The following is a 17847-nucleotide window of genomic DNA, read 5'->3' as shown; positions in this document are numbered from 1 at the left end:
GTTATAACCTAGATGTGTTAACAGCTCACCTTAATACTAGTTTAGTTAAGTTTTAATAAGCAACTTTAAAGGCTCATGTTGAATGGCAAACTGCTCACAAGAAAAGATCAATTTGACTTGCTTTGCCTGAAAAGCACCTCAGTAGGACATGACACATTCAAAGAAATGCAGCATAATGCAAAGCAGGGTAAAAGCGACCTCAAAACTGCAATGTGTATGGCTTAATTAAAGTCAATGGAATTTTGATAACCTGTGTTTGACGTGCTTTAAAACATTCCTCATCAGTCCTTCAGGAGTTGTGTGTGTATATATATATATATATATATATATATACATATACATATACATATACATATATATATATATATATATATATATATAGATATATATATAGATATATACACATATATATATATATATATATATATATATATATATATATATATATATATATATATATATATCTATATATATATATATATAGATATATATGTGTGTGTGTATCATACAGTCATACTGTGTATGTATACCTATATAACATGTATATATATATATATACCGTGTATATATATATAAAAAATTGTAATCATATCTGGAGGGTATCCTTTAGCACTTAAGGAGTTAAAAATTATAATATAAAGAGCATATTCTAACCTAGGGGTAATGTCAATGCCTGTGATCGATGTCCAAGTATTAGGTCATAGACGGAAATATTCCTAGATATCTCTGGGACATTTCCCCCTTTCCATGCTTCGGGAAACACTGGGCAGACCCAAGGCTGTTCCTGGTTTTGCTCAATATCTGCCTTGCTTAGAAGCATATAACACGTTAAAGCTAAACACAAGTCACAAAAACTTTAGTTTAAATATATTTCTCAATAGAAACAAAGTATATAAATCCACATTTTCTGCACCAAATGCCCTTGGAAATTAAGATATTACCTTGTAAATGTAACACTAAGATCAGTATTGTGTTGCAAATAGTCTGTGCAGAGATCAAAGCTGTAGTGGAGACCTGCTTAAAACTACGGGAGGAGCCGATACAAGACCAGTCACCCTGCACAAGGAGAGAGAGCGGCAGTGACTGGTCTTTATTACAGAGAGCTCCTGAATAGAGATTACTGTACAGATCTGATAGAAATACACAAAGAATTAAGTAAGAAAATACATGCCTCTTGTGTCTGGACAATATATTCTTATTCCCAGGGTCCAGCTTTAAAATTTGTTCTCAGAGGGCCCAGAATGTGACCCTGTGAGTAGCACTGTTGTAGCACCACACCTTGTGAATTTCTGTTGTATGGACTTTTCGAAGAGGCTGATATATTATGATATATTAATATGTAACCCAATTTTCACAAATCTCTTCTTGTTAGTTAATACATAGCAAGGAGATCAGCAAACCTTAGATTAGGAGCATATGCTGTTTAGAAACTCACACATGCATTCCACTTACTTCTTGTTTCCTGTGTGCGGACCGAAGGCAGCAATGGTCACATGACTATTCTCAATTCCTGGGGGTCTATTTTGGAGGTTATCTGTACACATATATTATACAGAACACCCAGCTGCTTTTGATACACAAAGGCAATTTCATATTTTTTGTCTGTTTTAGGAAAGATAATTTCTGATAACAAAATATTACATAATACCTTGTGCAGCATTTATTTATCTTATACAAACCGCTATTTAACAAAAGTCAAGTTGCCCTTTATTCCCTAACCTGCTCTCCCCTATAATAAATCTGTCATGAAAGAAGTGTGGAGGCTGCCATTGCTGACCTCTCCTTTGGAGAATGTAAATTCTCTGGCTGTCATGCTGATGCTTTGGCTTCTAGGTTTTCTGAGTCACTCACCTGGAACAAATATAGAGTTGGGCCATTCCAACATTTTTCTCACACAATTATAGTAGATTTGTTTTAGGCAGTAACTTAAATGCAGCCAAGGGAACTAACATTTTCATCAGGAGGTCAGCAGCGGCAGTCCCCATATTTCTTTTATGACAGGTGCCTTTAAGCTTCCAATTTCTTCTGAACATATTCAGATATTGGCAGCGAACACAGGCTTGGTTAATTATTACTCCTTTTGTACATTGGCATGCCTGTAAAAAGGCAGCTTCTTGCTGGATTAGTAGTAATTCAGTAATAAATAAAAGCATAGGTTTAGTAAATAAAAAAAAAAATCAGCACAAGGGATATTACTTACCATCACTGTTGCTGGCTCTTGGATTCCTCTAATGCCCCTTCCCTCTGCCACCTCCATAATCTTCCAATGTAGAAGGGATTAATAGAACTGTAGGAGTGGTCAAAGCCTCTCATTAAGAGTGCCCGACTATGCTTGCCCTGTTTCCCTCTCTTCCGTTCATAGAAGTCATACTATAGCTTCCATGAAGGATACATGATTTATGAAAGGAGGGTGGGCTGAATGATTGAAAGGTCAACCCCCTCCATTCATTAATCTGAACCTAGGCTCTAACTGGGCATGCATATTCTATTATATTTTAATGGACTACTCAAGCAAAATACAAAAACTTTTGCTTTAAATATTACCATTATGGCTAGGGAGGGGCTTTTACTGGGTTCCTATTTTACACTGTTTACAAAGCTTGCCAAATTTTGCAGTCATTATGTTGTTAGATTTGCTATAGGCAGTTAGTTAATGTATAAGAATGCAAAAAGATAATTAATTGCAACAAAAAGGTTCCAGCGCTATCACTGTGGCAAAAAGATAATTAAACCAATGGAAAGAATATATTCAACTGTCCATCCAGAGTGTCATAAAGAATAATTCAGCAATGATATCATCAGAATAATTCAGCAAAATGTATTATATGTTGTGGAGACAAGCTGGTTAACAATTGATTTTTTTTTTCCGCTTGCTGGCATTTTATGGATGCTCATTTTCAGATAAGGCTGCTTGATAAAATTGTATACAAACCCTATAACCACTTGTCTACCTGGGCAATGTTTTTATTTTTCACACACATGTTAAAATTAGCATTTGTTTGCTAGAAATTGCTCTAAACTGTAGAGACCCTGGAGAATGAAATGGTGGTAGTTTTTTTTTATGTCGCACATAGTTGTCCATTTATTCATTTTCAAGAAAATTACAGTAAATTCATTTTAGTGCAAACAAACACAATATTATACCCAATTTTTTAGTAAAATATAAAAGATGGAGTTGCATTGAGTAAATAGATGTCAAACATGCGAAGACTTTAAATTGCGCATACCCATGGAATCGAAAAAAACGAAGGTACCCGCAATTCTCCATTGGCAATACTTTTAAAGCCTTTTGCTCACATTCTGATGGTTGCAATGATACCTCACATGTTTAGCGCATCTGATGTTACATATATGTGCTTTCCATATGCTGTGTTATTTAAGAGGTATGTGCGGGGGTGACAGAAGTGCTTTAAAAACATTTTTAATCATTTTTATTTATTTTATACCTTTCTTATTTATTTTTTTACCCTTTTTTTTGTTTACTCAATTGCCATCACATGTAATAGCGTGTAGGTAACAGGTCCTTTTTATAGAGACATTGGGGGTTGATGTACTAAAGGCAAATAGACTGTGCCCTTTGCAAAGTGCAGTTGCTCCAGAGCTTAATAAATGAGCAAAGGCTCTGCTGACTTCCATCATCCAATCTTGTGCAAGCAAATATGCTGTTTTCTTTATTTACCTTGCACGTAATTGGGTACCCAAAGTTAAGCTTTACCTCCTTTACTAAGCTCTGAAACAACTGCACTTGCAGAGGGCAACTGCACTTTGCAAAGTGCATAGTTTATTTGCCTTTAGTAAATCAGCCCCACTGTGTCTTCCATGACCTCCAAGCAGCTATTCCATCATAGGTCCTGCTGAAATAGTTTCATCCTTGGCTACACTAGCTGAGGAATGAAAGCTGTGACCCCGCAACTGACAAAATACACATAGCTTTTAGGGGTTATTATTCGCAACAGGAATTGGGGGGACAGATGTTCCTCGGGTTCCTCCTGCTTTATTTGGGAAAGTCGTTTCCTGTGGTCCCAGACTCCCTGGAGGAACGGGAGAGCCAAGAACCTACTCTGGGTGCTGCCGGCACCACCAGGGGGGGCGCCCCTTTGAGACCCCTGTAAAAGTAAATGGCCAGGTCTAGATCTCTTTTAACGGAAAGCCCCTCCTGGCTCTTAAAGTCGCTATCAAGCTCACAGCTGCTGAAGCAGCTGTGGGCTTGATTTAACCACTTGTCCACCATGATGTTTATAAATGTGCCTTGGTAGACAAGTGTTTAAGTTGCTATATGTGGTAAGATTTTACTTCTTTTTCAAAAGGACTGGCCAACTAAAGTCCCCAGGGACAGCCTATAGGCTTGGATTTGTGACAATCCGAGTCATTTTCATCCTTGAATAGATCTTAATGACTATATATTAGAAAATACCCCAAAATGTCAGAGGACCCTGCCCCTTGAGAACTGACTTGGACTATACTATTTTACAACAATCCTAAAGTATTTCTTTATGACCGCTATCAGACTATCAGAACTGAACGTGTATGACTTACTCTGTCCCTATTCTTGTCCCGTAAGGTTATTAATAGTATTTGAAAGGCACAGGTCATGTTATTAGAGGAGGGATCTAATGTCCATTTATATGTAGGCATGAAACAATTTTCAGTGTAACTGTACGCTTTTGCTCGTTCCCTTCCATGACAAGTGAGAAATGCGGTTGTAACATTATCCAGTATAGCTGTCTGTCTGCCTGCCAGAGAATGAGAGGGTGGGGAGAGAAGTGTGTAATCTCATATAAGGCAAGAGGCAGAGAGCAAGCTTGCACAATCACATCATGCAACATCAAATAAAACAGCACAATGACACAAGCACACAGATAGACTTCAGTTTAGTCATTCCTTTTGCTTATATATTAGGTGATAAGTGTTATTTGCAAGTTTAGGGGATTTAGATCTGGTCTCTAGCGACATTGTGATTTATAATGGTAATCATATAGAACTTGTTGCTTTTAGTCTAACAGGCTTAAGTGAAGAGATGCTCAAATTTTTTGAGTTACAACATGGTATCATTTTAGGGACTGTGAGTTTACCATTATATATAGTTCCCCATATGTATGATCCTTGGTTGAAATGAATATCATTTCTAACAATATTCGATACAGAAATAGTATTGTAAAGACTCACAGGTTGACCAGCTAGTACGTCTAAGTATTAAAAAGTGTATGTAAAATATTTTAAAAATTCATGTATGACAGCCCATAAATTTTCAAAGTCAATAATTTATTAATGACTAATATTAATAAGTTATTAATGACTATTAGACATATATCCAGTCACGTGTCTGATCTGTCACATAACCGTACTCTACCACAGCTCAGTTAGTGGCTCAGTTTCAGTTATTAATATCATTTTTCCACATACCTTTTTACTAGTGGTAATACTTGATTAGTAACTGATTGGGGTTTTATTTGATGCTCAATTGAGTTTTTATCAAAATCCAAAGAAAAGAGAATATGGAAAAACCTTTCCGTATTTACTAATACAATTTTACATCTCTATCATTTTTGCAAATGAATACTGCATAATACATATCAAAATAATATTATATACAATCTTCTCCCTAATGGAAATGATCAAATGAGCACTTTGACCCTCTTACACCATGTATAGTGCTTAATCCAAAAAGAACAGCATTAATTAGGTTATCACAGATATCTCCCATCTCAACGCGTTTCACATAGTTTCATCAGGCAAACAGGGGGATGTTTTTTTTTTTTTAATCAGATCATTTTTATTGAAAAAAAAAAATTTTGTACACAACACAACAGTTAAAAGAAACAAAACAACCAAAAGAACAAGAAATAAGAACAGTGCATGCAGTCATATATCAATGGGGTAAATGCAGCCACAGTAAGTGAACAAACGTCATTATCAAAGTGTGGCAAGGGACAGGGGGATGTTTACATATAACATTGACAAGTATAATACAATATCTTTTTGGATTAATCACTACACTTCCCATTGTTTTGGTAATTTGCTTAAACCTAATTGCCACAGACAATCTATAATGCATCATTAGTTGGTTAGTGTCTAGAAGAGGGGTGGTGCTGTACCAAATCTTTTAATGCCATATTAGAACCTCTGATGTAACTTGATCATTGCTAGCAATGGTTGGTGTGAATTCAGATGCCATTGATTCCAAGACTACAGTCAGTCAAAAAGACTTTTTTTTAGATAGCTGAAAAGTGGATTATTTTTTAATGCACAAACATAAATCACAACAGTCAATAGAAATTATTCCGTCACCCTTCATTTCAAGAATGGGTGGATTTCGTAGTCACTATGGAGATTGTATGTATCTATGTTTTATGGTTTGATTAATAGAATGAGCCACTTACATGCACTTTCATGATGTAACTGTGAAAGTATTTTGATAGATCTACAAAGACTGGTAACAAAAGATAATGCTTTGTGTTGCTATAGGTCTGTGTCCGGATTGGGAGGCCTGGGACCCAAACCAGCCTGTGGAGAATGCAAGAGAGGCAATGCAACAGGCTGATGACTGGCTAGGTGTACCACAAGTAAGTGAACATTGCAGCTATGGGCAGATGAAGCTTTCTGCACATACATCATTACCATAACCAATAGCCACATCTAATTGTTAAACATTTTCAGGAGTGAATGCTGACTATGTAGACAGACAGTTCTTAAAGTATAGCTAAAGCCAAAACTTCTTGGATAAAATGAAGAACTGAAGTTTAAACAATTTAGTCATTTGAACATTTGGTAAAAATCCATGGCCATGAGGAAAATAAATACAAATTGCACTAGTTCTGCATTCTTTAACATATGTCTTAATGGAATAAAAAATAGTGCATCATGATGATTCTTGTCTGCGTGGCTCATAGGCCATAAATCTAGAATTTACAATATTAAACAGAGCTAGAGTCTTTAACTGGACACTAATGGAATAGTCTGGTTATGAGCTCACTGCCTTCCATGTGCACAACAACATAATAACCCCCTGACATTATTTTTATGTCATTGCTTCTGAACTATAAACTGTCTGAAGCAAGTCATCCGCTAAGCCTGTTTTTATAGTTCACCAAATGACTGGCTATAAAAAAACTGCTTTCATGTAGCCTGATATTTCCCATCTTGTATTTCTGATATTGTATGTTTGATGTCCAACCAAATATCATTTATTGTACAACAAAAACTTTTAGCAATAATTTGTACCGAAACTTAATTATTTAGTACTATGTACATACCGTATGGCATAGATACTGATTTTAATACAGTAACTAACCTATGAATTCTCTCCTCCTTGCTGCTGCTGTAGGTTATTGCTCCTGAAGAAATTGTTGACCCCAACGTAGATGAGCATTCAGTCATGACCTACCTTTCCCAGTTCCCCAAGGCCAAGCTGAAGCCAGGTGCTCCTCTAAGATCAAAGCAGCTTCATCCCAAGAAAGCCATTGCCTATGGGCCAGGTATGAGACATTTCTGTACTGCTAATGCAACTCCACAAAAACATGAAAATGTTTTTATCTGTTCAGACAAGTTTCAAAGTTTATATATGGACATAGACTATCATCTCTAGATGTCCATATACTATCCACGATGCTGTGTCATGGGACAGTAGATATTGGTATGTCACATTATCCTTCTCTGGCTTTCAGTGATATCTGTGATCAAAGGAAATGAGCTTGGAGAGGAAGGAAAACACTAAGGCCTCATACACACGACGAGAATATCGGATAAATAATCGTCCTTTTTTTTTTTTTTGCATGCTAGTCTCATATCGAAAATGAAGAGGTTACTTAATTTACAACAATTCTTGGCCAGAATACAACTTCAGGAGTGATGTAATGTACTGTATTGTATTATTTTATTTCTGAGCATGCGTAGTCTTGCTCTTCCATTTTTTTTTTTTTAGAAGAAAACTGTATTGATTATGGTATCTGTTATCGTATGAGAAAAATTTTGGGGTTTGTCCCTTCGGATAATTTCAAATGAACTGTCATGATCGGCTTTCAAAAGTCGTGTACTAATGATCATACGATCGCTTCTAAAGCAGTATTTTTTGCCTGAGTTTTTGGACGTGTGTACTAGGCTTTAGTTACTTCTTTACCTTTTCATGTGATATAGCAGAAAAGCTGACTGCTGTGCTTGAGCACTGCTACAGAAAAGATGGATAACGGCACATTGACATATTCCAAAACGGCTTCTTCAATAAATCATTAAACCAAATACAGAGGAGATGAGCAGAGACTTCTAACATGTTTCACATACACTAAGCACCTGTGTGGATGAAATATGTTAGAAGTCTCTGCTCATCTACTGTGTATTTGATTTGATGAATCAGTAAGGAAGCTGCTTTGAAAAATGTTGGTGTGATGTTAGCCTCCTTTTCTGTAACAGCGATTGCCAGACCTGACTGGCAGCCAAGCACGGATAAACCTGGAATGACACAGAGTTTCTTGATGAGAAACTTTTCAGTGACATAAATAAAATTATAAAAAAAAAAAAAAATGAGCTGAAATTCTTTCAATCAAAGCCACTTAAATTATGCCTATGCATTAAATTGAAATATTTATTAATCAGTTAAAAACAGAAAGGTAAATGCAAAGTTCTTTAACCCATAGCAATCAATTAATATTCACTTATTTAAAACCTGACCAGTACAAGATTGATTCTGAATATATACTACTGTGTTTTAGAGAATTGCTCCTTGTACTGTTTAATTGAATAGGCCTGTGTGATTTTTATAATTAACTCTCTTTGTATTGGTAGTAAAGAGTTAAAGTGGGAGACCAGGTAGCCCCCGCAGTTCCCTTCCTGCTGGCTCTGTCAGTGTAACACGATGTCTGGGTGAGCTCATGCTCTCAATCCGCCGTGCTCCATCTCTACTTGGCAGCATCGGGATTGTTACAATATGTTGATCCGAAGCAGTTAGATCATCTGCTGCCAAAACTCCCAAATGTGGACAATTAAGAAACAGCCAGAACCAAAACACACACTTTAGTGGGGCCTTCTACATTCCCATTAGACTTGGACTTATCTTGAGATGCAGCAGTGAGAACACCAAGCATAGCCAAATCTGCAGAACTTCTGAATTGTTCTCAAGATAAAGGGAATATGAATTTAGAGATAGTATGACCTACACTAGATTGTGGTGCCTGGTGGCTGTAGTACTTTAGTCCATATGTAAGTGTATGCATTTTTTACCTGTCTTTGTGTGAGAAATTTGAAATTGAATTGAAATTTTTTACATATGATATGACTCTACAAACATACATATGATATGACTCTACAAACGATATTGATACATTATGTAAAAGTGTGGTTTTCACTAAAACTATGGGATTGATTTACTAAAACTGGAGAGTGCAAAATCTGGTCCAGCTGTACATGGTAGCCAATCAGCTTCTAACTTCAGCTTGTTCAATTAAGCTTTGAAAATAAAACCTGGAATCTGATTGTTTTTTTGCAAACCAGTATTAGCAGTTTTATTAAAACAATCTATATATGTCAGTTTATCATATTTTGATGATACATGAAAGTCAGCTTCTTATTTTTTTTATGAAATAATACATTTTACCATTAAGGCTTTATTCACACCTGGGCAAAGCATATTCCTAGTGATTTTGAACCTTTTTTGTTTAGGCATTTTATAGGTGTTTTACAGGTTTTGTTCAAGCATTTTTCTGCATGTATCAAGCTTCAGGCATTTGTTTACTGGGCTGGGCAAGGGGAGGAGAGAAGTTTGGGAGAAGGAGAGGTATTCACCAGGCCAAAAAACTTGCATAAAAATGTTTAAAGACACCCAAACTAAAGTGTATGGGGCCAAAAATGTCTGAATATGCTAAAAAAAAAGAAGAATGGCATTTTGCATGTTGTACATAGTCAGGTATGGGGAAGATGAAAAAAATGAAAATGTCAATGGAGGCATGTAGACACATGTATATATATATATATATATATATATATATATATATATATATATATATATATATATATATATATATATATATATATATGTGTGTGTATATATATATATATATATATATATATATATATATATGTGTGTGTGTATATATATATATATATATATATATATATATATATATATATATATATTGTATTTTAGATATATAGATGGGGTATAAGAACAAGTGGGAGTGAAGTGGAATCTGTGTGATAGGACCAAGATTCCTGAGATTGGCAGCCAATTCTAAAGTGTCACCACCTATTAGAAGGATAAAAGGAAAGAAGAGGGGAAATCGGCACCTGTCTATTGTTTGTGTATTGGATTGGTATTGATTGCTGTGTTGTATGCTATCATTTCAGGAATTGAGCCTCAGGGAAACACGGTTTTGAAACCCGCCTTCTTCACAGTAGAAACTATTGAGGCTGGACTGGGAGAAGTGCTGGTATTCATAGAAGATCCTGAAGGACATACTGAAGAGGTAAAAAATGACATGCATTAATGTTAATAAAATATAATAGTCTAATATTACTGTGCTCCTATCTGTATAGCTCTCAGATTTTAATATACACCATTTATAATGTGGATCACTTTGGTAATCTAGCCCAAGCACACCGACATGATCAGCCTGTTATGGTAGCCCTCAATGTTGGGCTGTCATTATTCTAAACCCCCAAATAATGGCTTTAAATTTAATTAGGATTAAGTAGTATAAACAGAATGCATAGTAACATGGGAATTCCAGATCGTGTAACCATAAACTCTCTGATTTAGCCAAATATGAGTACAATGTTACAAAATAAATAACTGGACCAACACATAAATTTATCATAAATCCAAGCAGAGACATCATTTAGTTTATTTCAATTATCATTGAATATAATTTGACTAAATTAATACTAACTATTGCTTATGATTTGGAAATGTAGATTTAAAAAATATTATGGAATATCTTTAGTAGCATACTCAGTTTAACTGATAATTTGCTTTGATGCTGAGTTTGGGCTAAGTCACCTACACAATATTTCTTTTGAAGGCAAAGGTTATTCCCAACAATGACAAGAAAAGAACCTACTCAGTCAGCTATGTGCCAAAGGTGGCAGGTCTTCACAAGGTAAGAAAGATAAATGTGTTTACCTTTCTTGTTCTGAAAAAATCTATAAAAATGGCACATAAAAAACAGTGGACATTACAACCTTCCTATAGGGTGGCATGTGTTTTTCTGAGAATGATGTGTAGGGAGTTACCTAACCATCCTCAAATGAGTCATCTGAGCACCAGGACCTCCTATTATTACCTTACAATGGCAACATCATATAGACAATCAAATGAGACCGCCAAACAAGAGTCGTATGTACAGTATGTGGCCCCTGTTTTGTGGAGTGTTGCGGAACCAGAGCCAGTGTGCCCAGGGACTATATCAGTGATCCTTAAAAAAATATGGATCCAGCACCCTATTTGTTCTTAGGTTTTAACCTCATATGCATGGTGCTTTGATCCTTTGCTGTGTCCTGCAGAAGATGAGGCAGAAGCTTTGCATGTAGGAATTCTCCAACTTCCAATAATGATTGTTTTTGGCCATCAGAGGTTCCTTTTATTGTCCACATGAAGGTCAGAAGCAACACCAACATTTCTTAAATACAGAGCATAGCTTGCAATCATTGGGCCAGTTGTGCCACCCTAGGATACCAGATGTAATACTTTTGTGCAGGTTAGAAAATTAAAGAAAATGTTTGAATGGTTGTTGCTAGCAAAACAAGTTTTCAGACCCCTTTGATTTGTGTGAGAGATATCTTTTTTCACTAGATTGATAGATAGCTAGATAGATAGATAGAGATAGATTTGTAATTAAATCCTTCTAAATAGAGAATATAATAATATATTATATTATATATAAGAATATAAAATATTTTTTAAACAGAAGAGTGTTTACTTGATTGATAGTGTATCATATAAACTATTTTTATTTGTATGAGTGAAACCAAAATATGCATGCATTTGGAATATGCACACATCTTATGTGTCATGAAACAAGACTCCTACCAGAATTCAAAGTGGTCACCTTTATTTGAACTTGTTCTCACATAGGTCACAGTTTTATTTGCTGGACAGAACATCAATAAAAGTCCATTTGATGTCAATGTTGCAATGGCACTTGGAGATGCCAACAAAGTGACAGCAAGGGGACCCGGTCTTGAACCAGTGGGAAATGTTGCAAACAAGCCAACCTACTTTGATATCTACACTGCAGGTGAATATACCTTAAGATTTTGATGCAATTAGAGAGAAAGCACTTTCAAAACTTTCCAAAACATTAATATAAACCAAAATATTAACAGTTTAAAGGGTAAAACCCACTTGTAATGTGCTATCTATAGGTGATGATCTAGCATTTAGTGGTTTGATCTCTGAAAAATATTTGCCTGTAATATGTCCATAGGTGCTGGTTCAGGTGATGTTGGGGTGGTCATAGTTGATCCTCAGAATCGTCAAGACACAGTGGAAGTAGTCTTGGAAGACAAAGGTGATAGCATCTATCGCTGCACATACAGACCCATCATGGAGGGACCTCACAAGGTCTACATTACCTTTGCTGGCGCCCAGATTCCAAAGTGTCCTTATGTTGTTAATATCTCAGAAGGTAGGAATTCCAGAGTTATTATGAATCCATTGCATTTACACATCACCGCTATTTTTTTTATTCTTCACATTTCACTTTCATCCTATCATATTTTTAACCTGCTTCTGTCATTACCCATTCTATATTCTTGTTCATGGTGTTTTGTTCACTGCTAAGAAGCCATTGGTTTCTCATTATAGTGAGATATTGTACAGTCTTTCTAAAAAAAAAAAAAAAGAACAGGGTTTTTCTTTTCTGGGATTAGCATTCATATCTATCTATCTATCTATCTATCTATCTATCTATCTATCTATCTATCTATCTATCTATCTATCTATCTATCTATCTATCTATCTATCTATCTATCTATCTATCTATCTATCTATCTATCTATCTATCTATCTATCTATCTATCTATCTATCTATTTATCTATCTATCTATCTATCTTATATATTTTTCAATTTTTTATTTTATTTCAACAAATATTTGGATATTCTTTTTTTTTGTAAATCAACCCTAGTGTGTGTGTGTAAAGATATTCCAACTATATTAAATAGAGGCAATTATGGGGCCATAAAGATGTTTGTACATCCTATAATAAGATGCTTGTTAGCTAAATTGAATATAAACTCTTAGTATGATTGAGTGATGATTATAAACACAGAATGATCCTAATCTAGTGGGATTTATGAACAACAGCAAATTAAAATCAAGTTTTTTTTTTGATTAGGTAATTTTGCTAGTAAATAAAGATTAAAAACTGCAAACACATACAGAGTAAACATGCATTTGTGACAGTTCCTAAATTCCAATTACTGAAGCTAAATCAAAATATCAGAGGGGACTTGTAATCTGGGATAATGTCATCATGTTTAGTAATGCACTCATGCATATTGTTCTTAGTGCTTGTTTAAGAATGAATTTGGCCAGAATGACCTAATATTAGGTAACCCTCGGTAGAAATCCATAGTCATAAGGAAAATAAATCAAAACTATAATGGCTCTACATTCCTTAAGATATTTCTTAATGGAGCAAAAAATGCATTCACACCTCTTATAACTTGAACAGTAAAATATAACAATAAGGCCAAGAGCAAGGTAATTGGGCTACACTGGTAATTCAGTGCATTTAAGATTGTTATATTATTTTTTTTAAAAGCAGATCTAAATAAATTTTGTAGGAAGAATTAGGGATTATTATCACTAAAGTTTCATAAAGTGATCTTGTTTCATTTTTTGGCTAGTTAGGGCATCTTCTCATTTTTGTTAGGAAGAAAAAAGACAGAATAGTGTTTGCATTGCCCGTGGCAATCAGTCACTCTTTGGCTAAAAGATGAAAGGTAGACTCCAATATATGACTAGTTACTATAGACCACTCTGACATGGTCAGTGGTCTATAGACCACTCTGACACTTTTATTCAATTCTAATAAATCATATTCACAGACTATGAATATTTTTTTATGCAAGATCAATTTTTTCTGCATGGTTTACTGCATGCAAAAAAATGAAGAGGTGTAAAATCCATTGTCTGTCACTGTGTACATGTGTATGTCTTCTTGTGCTTGTGAGTTGGCACTTTGTATGATTGTCTACATGTATAACGTCTTTGCTGAACTTCTCTCCCCATGTTTCTTTGCATTCCCCATAGCTGTTGCCTTGGCTCCCAGCGCCCCTCCCCTGCAAGTCACCCCTCAGGCCATTTCTACCCCACCTCCTGAAAAAGCTAAGAAAGTGGCTCCCCCACCTCCACCCAAACCTAAGCCACGCAAATCAAGTTAGTATGGCCTGAGCATGGCCTGAAAAGTGTGAGAGAACACAGCCTAAGGATGGCTTGCTCATGTAGGGTAGACTCAGCCTGTGCATGGCCGTATTTTTGTGAACAGGCTTTGAAATTATATATGACTGTTTCACATATATAAACCTGCACGCTCTAAGCATGGCCTGTCCTCTGACAATGCCTTGCATATGTTTTTTTGAAACTATAGTACTTTTTTGAACTAGTAATTTGTAGAACCCGTTGAGCACATAACTGTTTATATGATCGATCCTGATTGCATGTACCATTGAAAATCCATAGCTACTTACTTTGAGAAAAAAAGGGTTTCTGTTTAGTTCCCCAGTATGAATAATAATTTTTCCGTTTTCTTCTCATTACAAACAATCATTATTCAGTTCTCTTTCCTGTGGCAATTTTCCTGTGCTGCAAATCTTTGTTTTTTCTTAGCACCTTACTGTATGCCTGGTTGTCCTCGACCTTTCACATAGGAACCACTGACATTTTTCTTATGCCTGGACCTTGCCTGTTACATACATGACCACTTTTAAGATATCCAATTTTCTAGAATAGTTTTCTTTTAGTAAAGAGTTACATATATTGAGTTAAGGTTATACAACTATTTTCTATAAAAGGAATATTTGTTAAAATGATTTTGCCTATTGTCCATGGACTGGAACAGGTTTGATCCAATGCTAGAGTTGTTTACCTTAGCCAAAGAGGTTCCTGATAGATTACCATCATACTGTGAGTGTCACCTGCCCCTGCATTGTTTTTGTAGGAATATTTTGGGACTCAAGCAGAGACAATTGACTATAAATTGAGCAGGCTCTGTCCTGGCCACAGCATCAATAACAAGATCTTCTGAAACCCCTTAACCTTCCCCAGTTTAAAAAAAAAAAACAGCTGTTTAGTGAGGTGGAATATGGATGTCCTTTAAATGCACTGCTTAGAGTACATTTTCCAAACTGAAGACTAATCTTACCATTAGTAAAAGGATGCTCAAGCATGGGTTCTCTTATCTAAAATCTTGAAATATTGGAAGGCATAACAATAAATTGTTGCTGCATTCTTGTCAGAAGAGCAAAATTGTATGCATGATCAACAAACACTGCAATACTGTGTGGAGTGCTGCTTAAGAATTTAATAAGGATAGAAGCACTGGATCATTTTGCAAACTATATTTCATTTTAGGCATTGTAAAGCTAATTACAAAAATTACCACCTTTCTAGAAACATTAGGCACTATTATATTAGCATGCTATATGTAGGTAAAATTGGCTATATTCTAAGAATCTGCTAATTTCTAGTTCTGGTAAATGTAATGTTAGAAGATTATACTTTCCTGAGGCCAGTCCCAGATATCCTAGCTACACTAGGGCATTTTCCTGAGTACCACGGAATTCAAGACATGGCAATTCCATTATCTGTGTACGAAAAGTTTTATAGGCAGTACAGGTAGCTTAGCAGTACTGGGGCCTAGAGAAAAAAAGGCGCCCCCTACACCACATGTGACTGGGAAGGAGGGACCTAATTATATCTTTCCACTAAAGCCCTCTACTGTGGTTGTCCTCCATTGCTATTATTCTTCTAAATCTTGTTTTAAATGTTCTAATAATGCTTTCACTAAGTACTGAGTCTATTCACATTTTTCAAGAATTATCACATAGAATACTTTTTTCAACATCATAATAAGCCCATGTCTTTGAAGTGCATTTAAAAACGAAGAAAAAGAAATACACTTTAGGATTTTCCTACAAATGCATCTGGTGTATCCATCCTTAGGACATACAAGGAGAGGTGTGTGCACAATTTGTATGCCTGTTTGTTCACGCATGTTGCTTTTTGTCCTGGGCAAAACTGAAGCAAATACCTGTGACATGACATACCATTTGAATGGTACGTGATCGGTGTTTGATGAAAATCAGATGCAGTTTTTTTACTTGCAGTCCTGTGTTCTATCAGTGGGTACATTGTGTGATTTATGGCTCAGCCTATGTCCGTTTCTTTCCTCACTGTATTTTCTTATGACTATAACATGTTCTGTATTTTTTTAGCTTGTAATCCCAGTGCCTGCAGAGCTTCTGGCAGAGGACTGCAGCCTAAAGGAATCCGTGTTAAAGAAGTGGCTGACTTCAAAGTATTCACCAAGGGTGCAGGAAGTGGAGAACTGAAAGTCTCTGTTAAAGGACCCAGTAAGTAGCTATTAAAACGTACTACTTTGCATCAGTTTAAAGGTACATTTTTCTATGAAACTAGATTTAATATTTATGACTACCATCAAGAAATTATTGCAAAGTATTAATTGGGTCCTAAAGTATAACTCTAGGCTATAAAAATTAAAATATATCCAATCCCTTCCAGCATATCATAAATACACTGCTCATTTATTTTTTTTTTATTTTTTTTAATATGACCTGATAGAGAATATTACTTAGCTCAGGAACCAATCTTCAATACTTTTCTCATCATCACATACATAGGAGAACCAGCAGTGGCTTGTATTGTGTGCAATGATGTCTATGAGTGGGGTTGCAACAAGATGAAGCAGCTTTGGTGGACAAGTCACTTCAACCAAAACTGGTGTGGAGAAAGATAATAGATAGTCACTTATACAAAAAAAGCACTATATTCTTCATCTGTTAGGGGGAAGGCCATTTTGTGCTTTAGATTTCCCTGAAGGTAACATTTAATAGGCATCTAAGAATGTGGGTACAGATAAAAGGGTAAAAGGCAGGTTTCCCTGCTCTACCCTATACCAAAGCTAGCACCATAGCCAGTGCACCATTACTAACAACTGAATAAACTTTCAATACATCGCCTCAGAGCTATTGCTGACAAATTTAGCAATGACTTATAGAGACATTGCTGTATCCTGTAATCACTCTCCCTTCCTATAATATATTTTCCAATGTGCTGGAATAGTCAAGACCAAGCAGTAATTAAAGTTAAAAGGAAAAATCAGATTTAAACAGTGCGTATCATTCAAAAAAATCAATACACATTGTTAAATGTCCAATATCAAAGAAGGGTAAAATCCCAATACACATCTTTACACTATACAATTTAAAATATAGACAAAATTTTAAAAGAAAGAACAATTTGTCACAGAACGTAAAACAGCCACATAATATAAGAGCAAAGTTCATAATTTCCAAACTATTTTCTGACCACTAGAGGGCACAGAGGAGCCAGTGAAAATCCGAGATGTTGGAGACGGAGTGTATGAGTGTGATTATTACCCGATACTGCCAGGAAAATATGTTGTGACCATCACTTGGGGCGGACATGCCATTCCTAGAAGGTGAGCATGAAAACAGAATATTTGCTCTACTCATGTACCAACCTTAAGACAAATCTCAAGAATTTTGAATTAAAGATCAAGCCAAAAAAATATTGTAAAAAAGTGTGTAACCTACTACCAGCTCTCAACAATATTTTTGAAATCGTTACCTCATTTCTACATGTAACTCACAT

The 17847-nt window shown here is 35.5% G+C and overlaps 1 protein-coding gene across 4 annotated transcripts in view; it reads left to right on the top strand.

Moving 5' to 3' along the window:
* The window catches only part of FLNC (filamin C), a 76094-nt gene that overhangs the window by 36999 nt on the left and 21248 nt on the right, over positions 1 to 17847 (top strand). For 2 of the 4 annotated variants that reach the window (XM_082253197.1, XM_082253196.1), the window contains exons 3-11: positions 6466 to 6563; positions 7325 to 7475; positions 10336 to 10454; positions 11010 to 11087; positions 12062 to 12224; positions 12414 to 12614; positions 14245 to 14370; positions 16428 to 16565; positions 17548 to 17674. In XM_082253197.1, coding sequence (XP_082109323.1) covers positions 6466 to 6563; positions 7325 to 7475; positions 10336 to 10454; positions 11010 to 11087; positions 12062 to 12224; positions 12414 to 12614; positions 14245 to 14370; positions 16428 to 16565; positions 17548 to 17674 — 1201 coding nt within the window. The remainder of the gene's footprint in view (positions 1 to 6465; positions 6564 to 7324; positions 7476 to 10335; positions 10455 to 11009; positions 11088 to 12061; positions 12225 to 12413; positions 12615 to 14244; positions 14371 to 16427; positions 16566 to 17547; positions 17675 to 17847) is intronic. The other 2 variants (XM_082253199.1, XM_082253198.1) reach the window with 1 other exon arrangement.

The sequence above is a fragment of the Pelophylax lessonae genome (assembly GCF_965119305.1).
Source record: "Pelophylax lessonae genome assembly, chromosome: 4".
NCBI classification, from domain to species: Eukaryota; Metazoa; Chordata; class Amphibia; order Anura; family Ranidae; genus Pelophylax; species Pelophylax lessonae.
The sequence above is the reverse complement of the archived record's forward strand: the minus strand, read 5'-3'. Positions and strand labels throughout refer to the sequence as shown.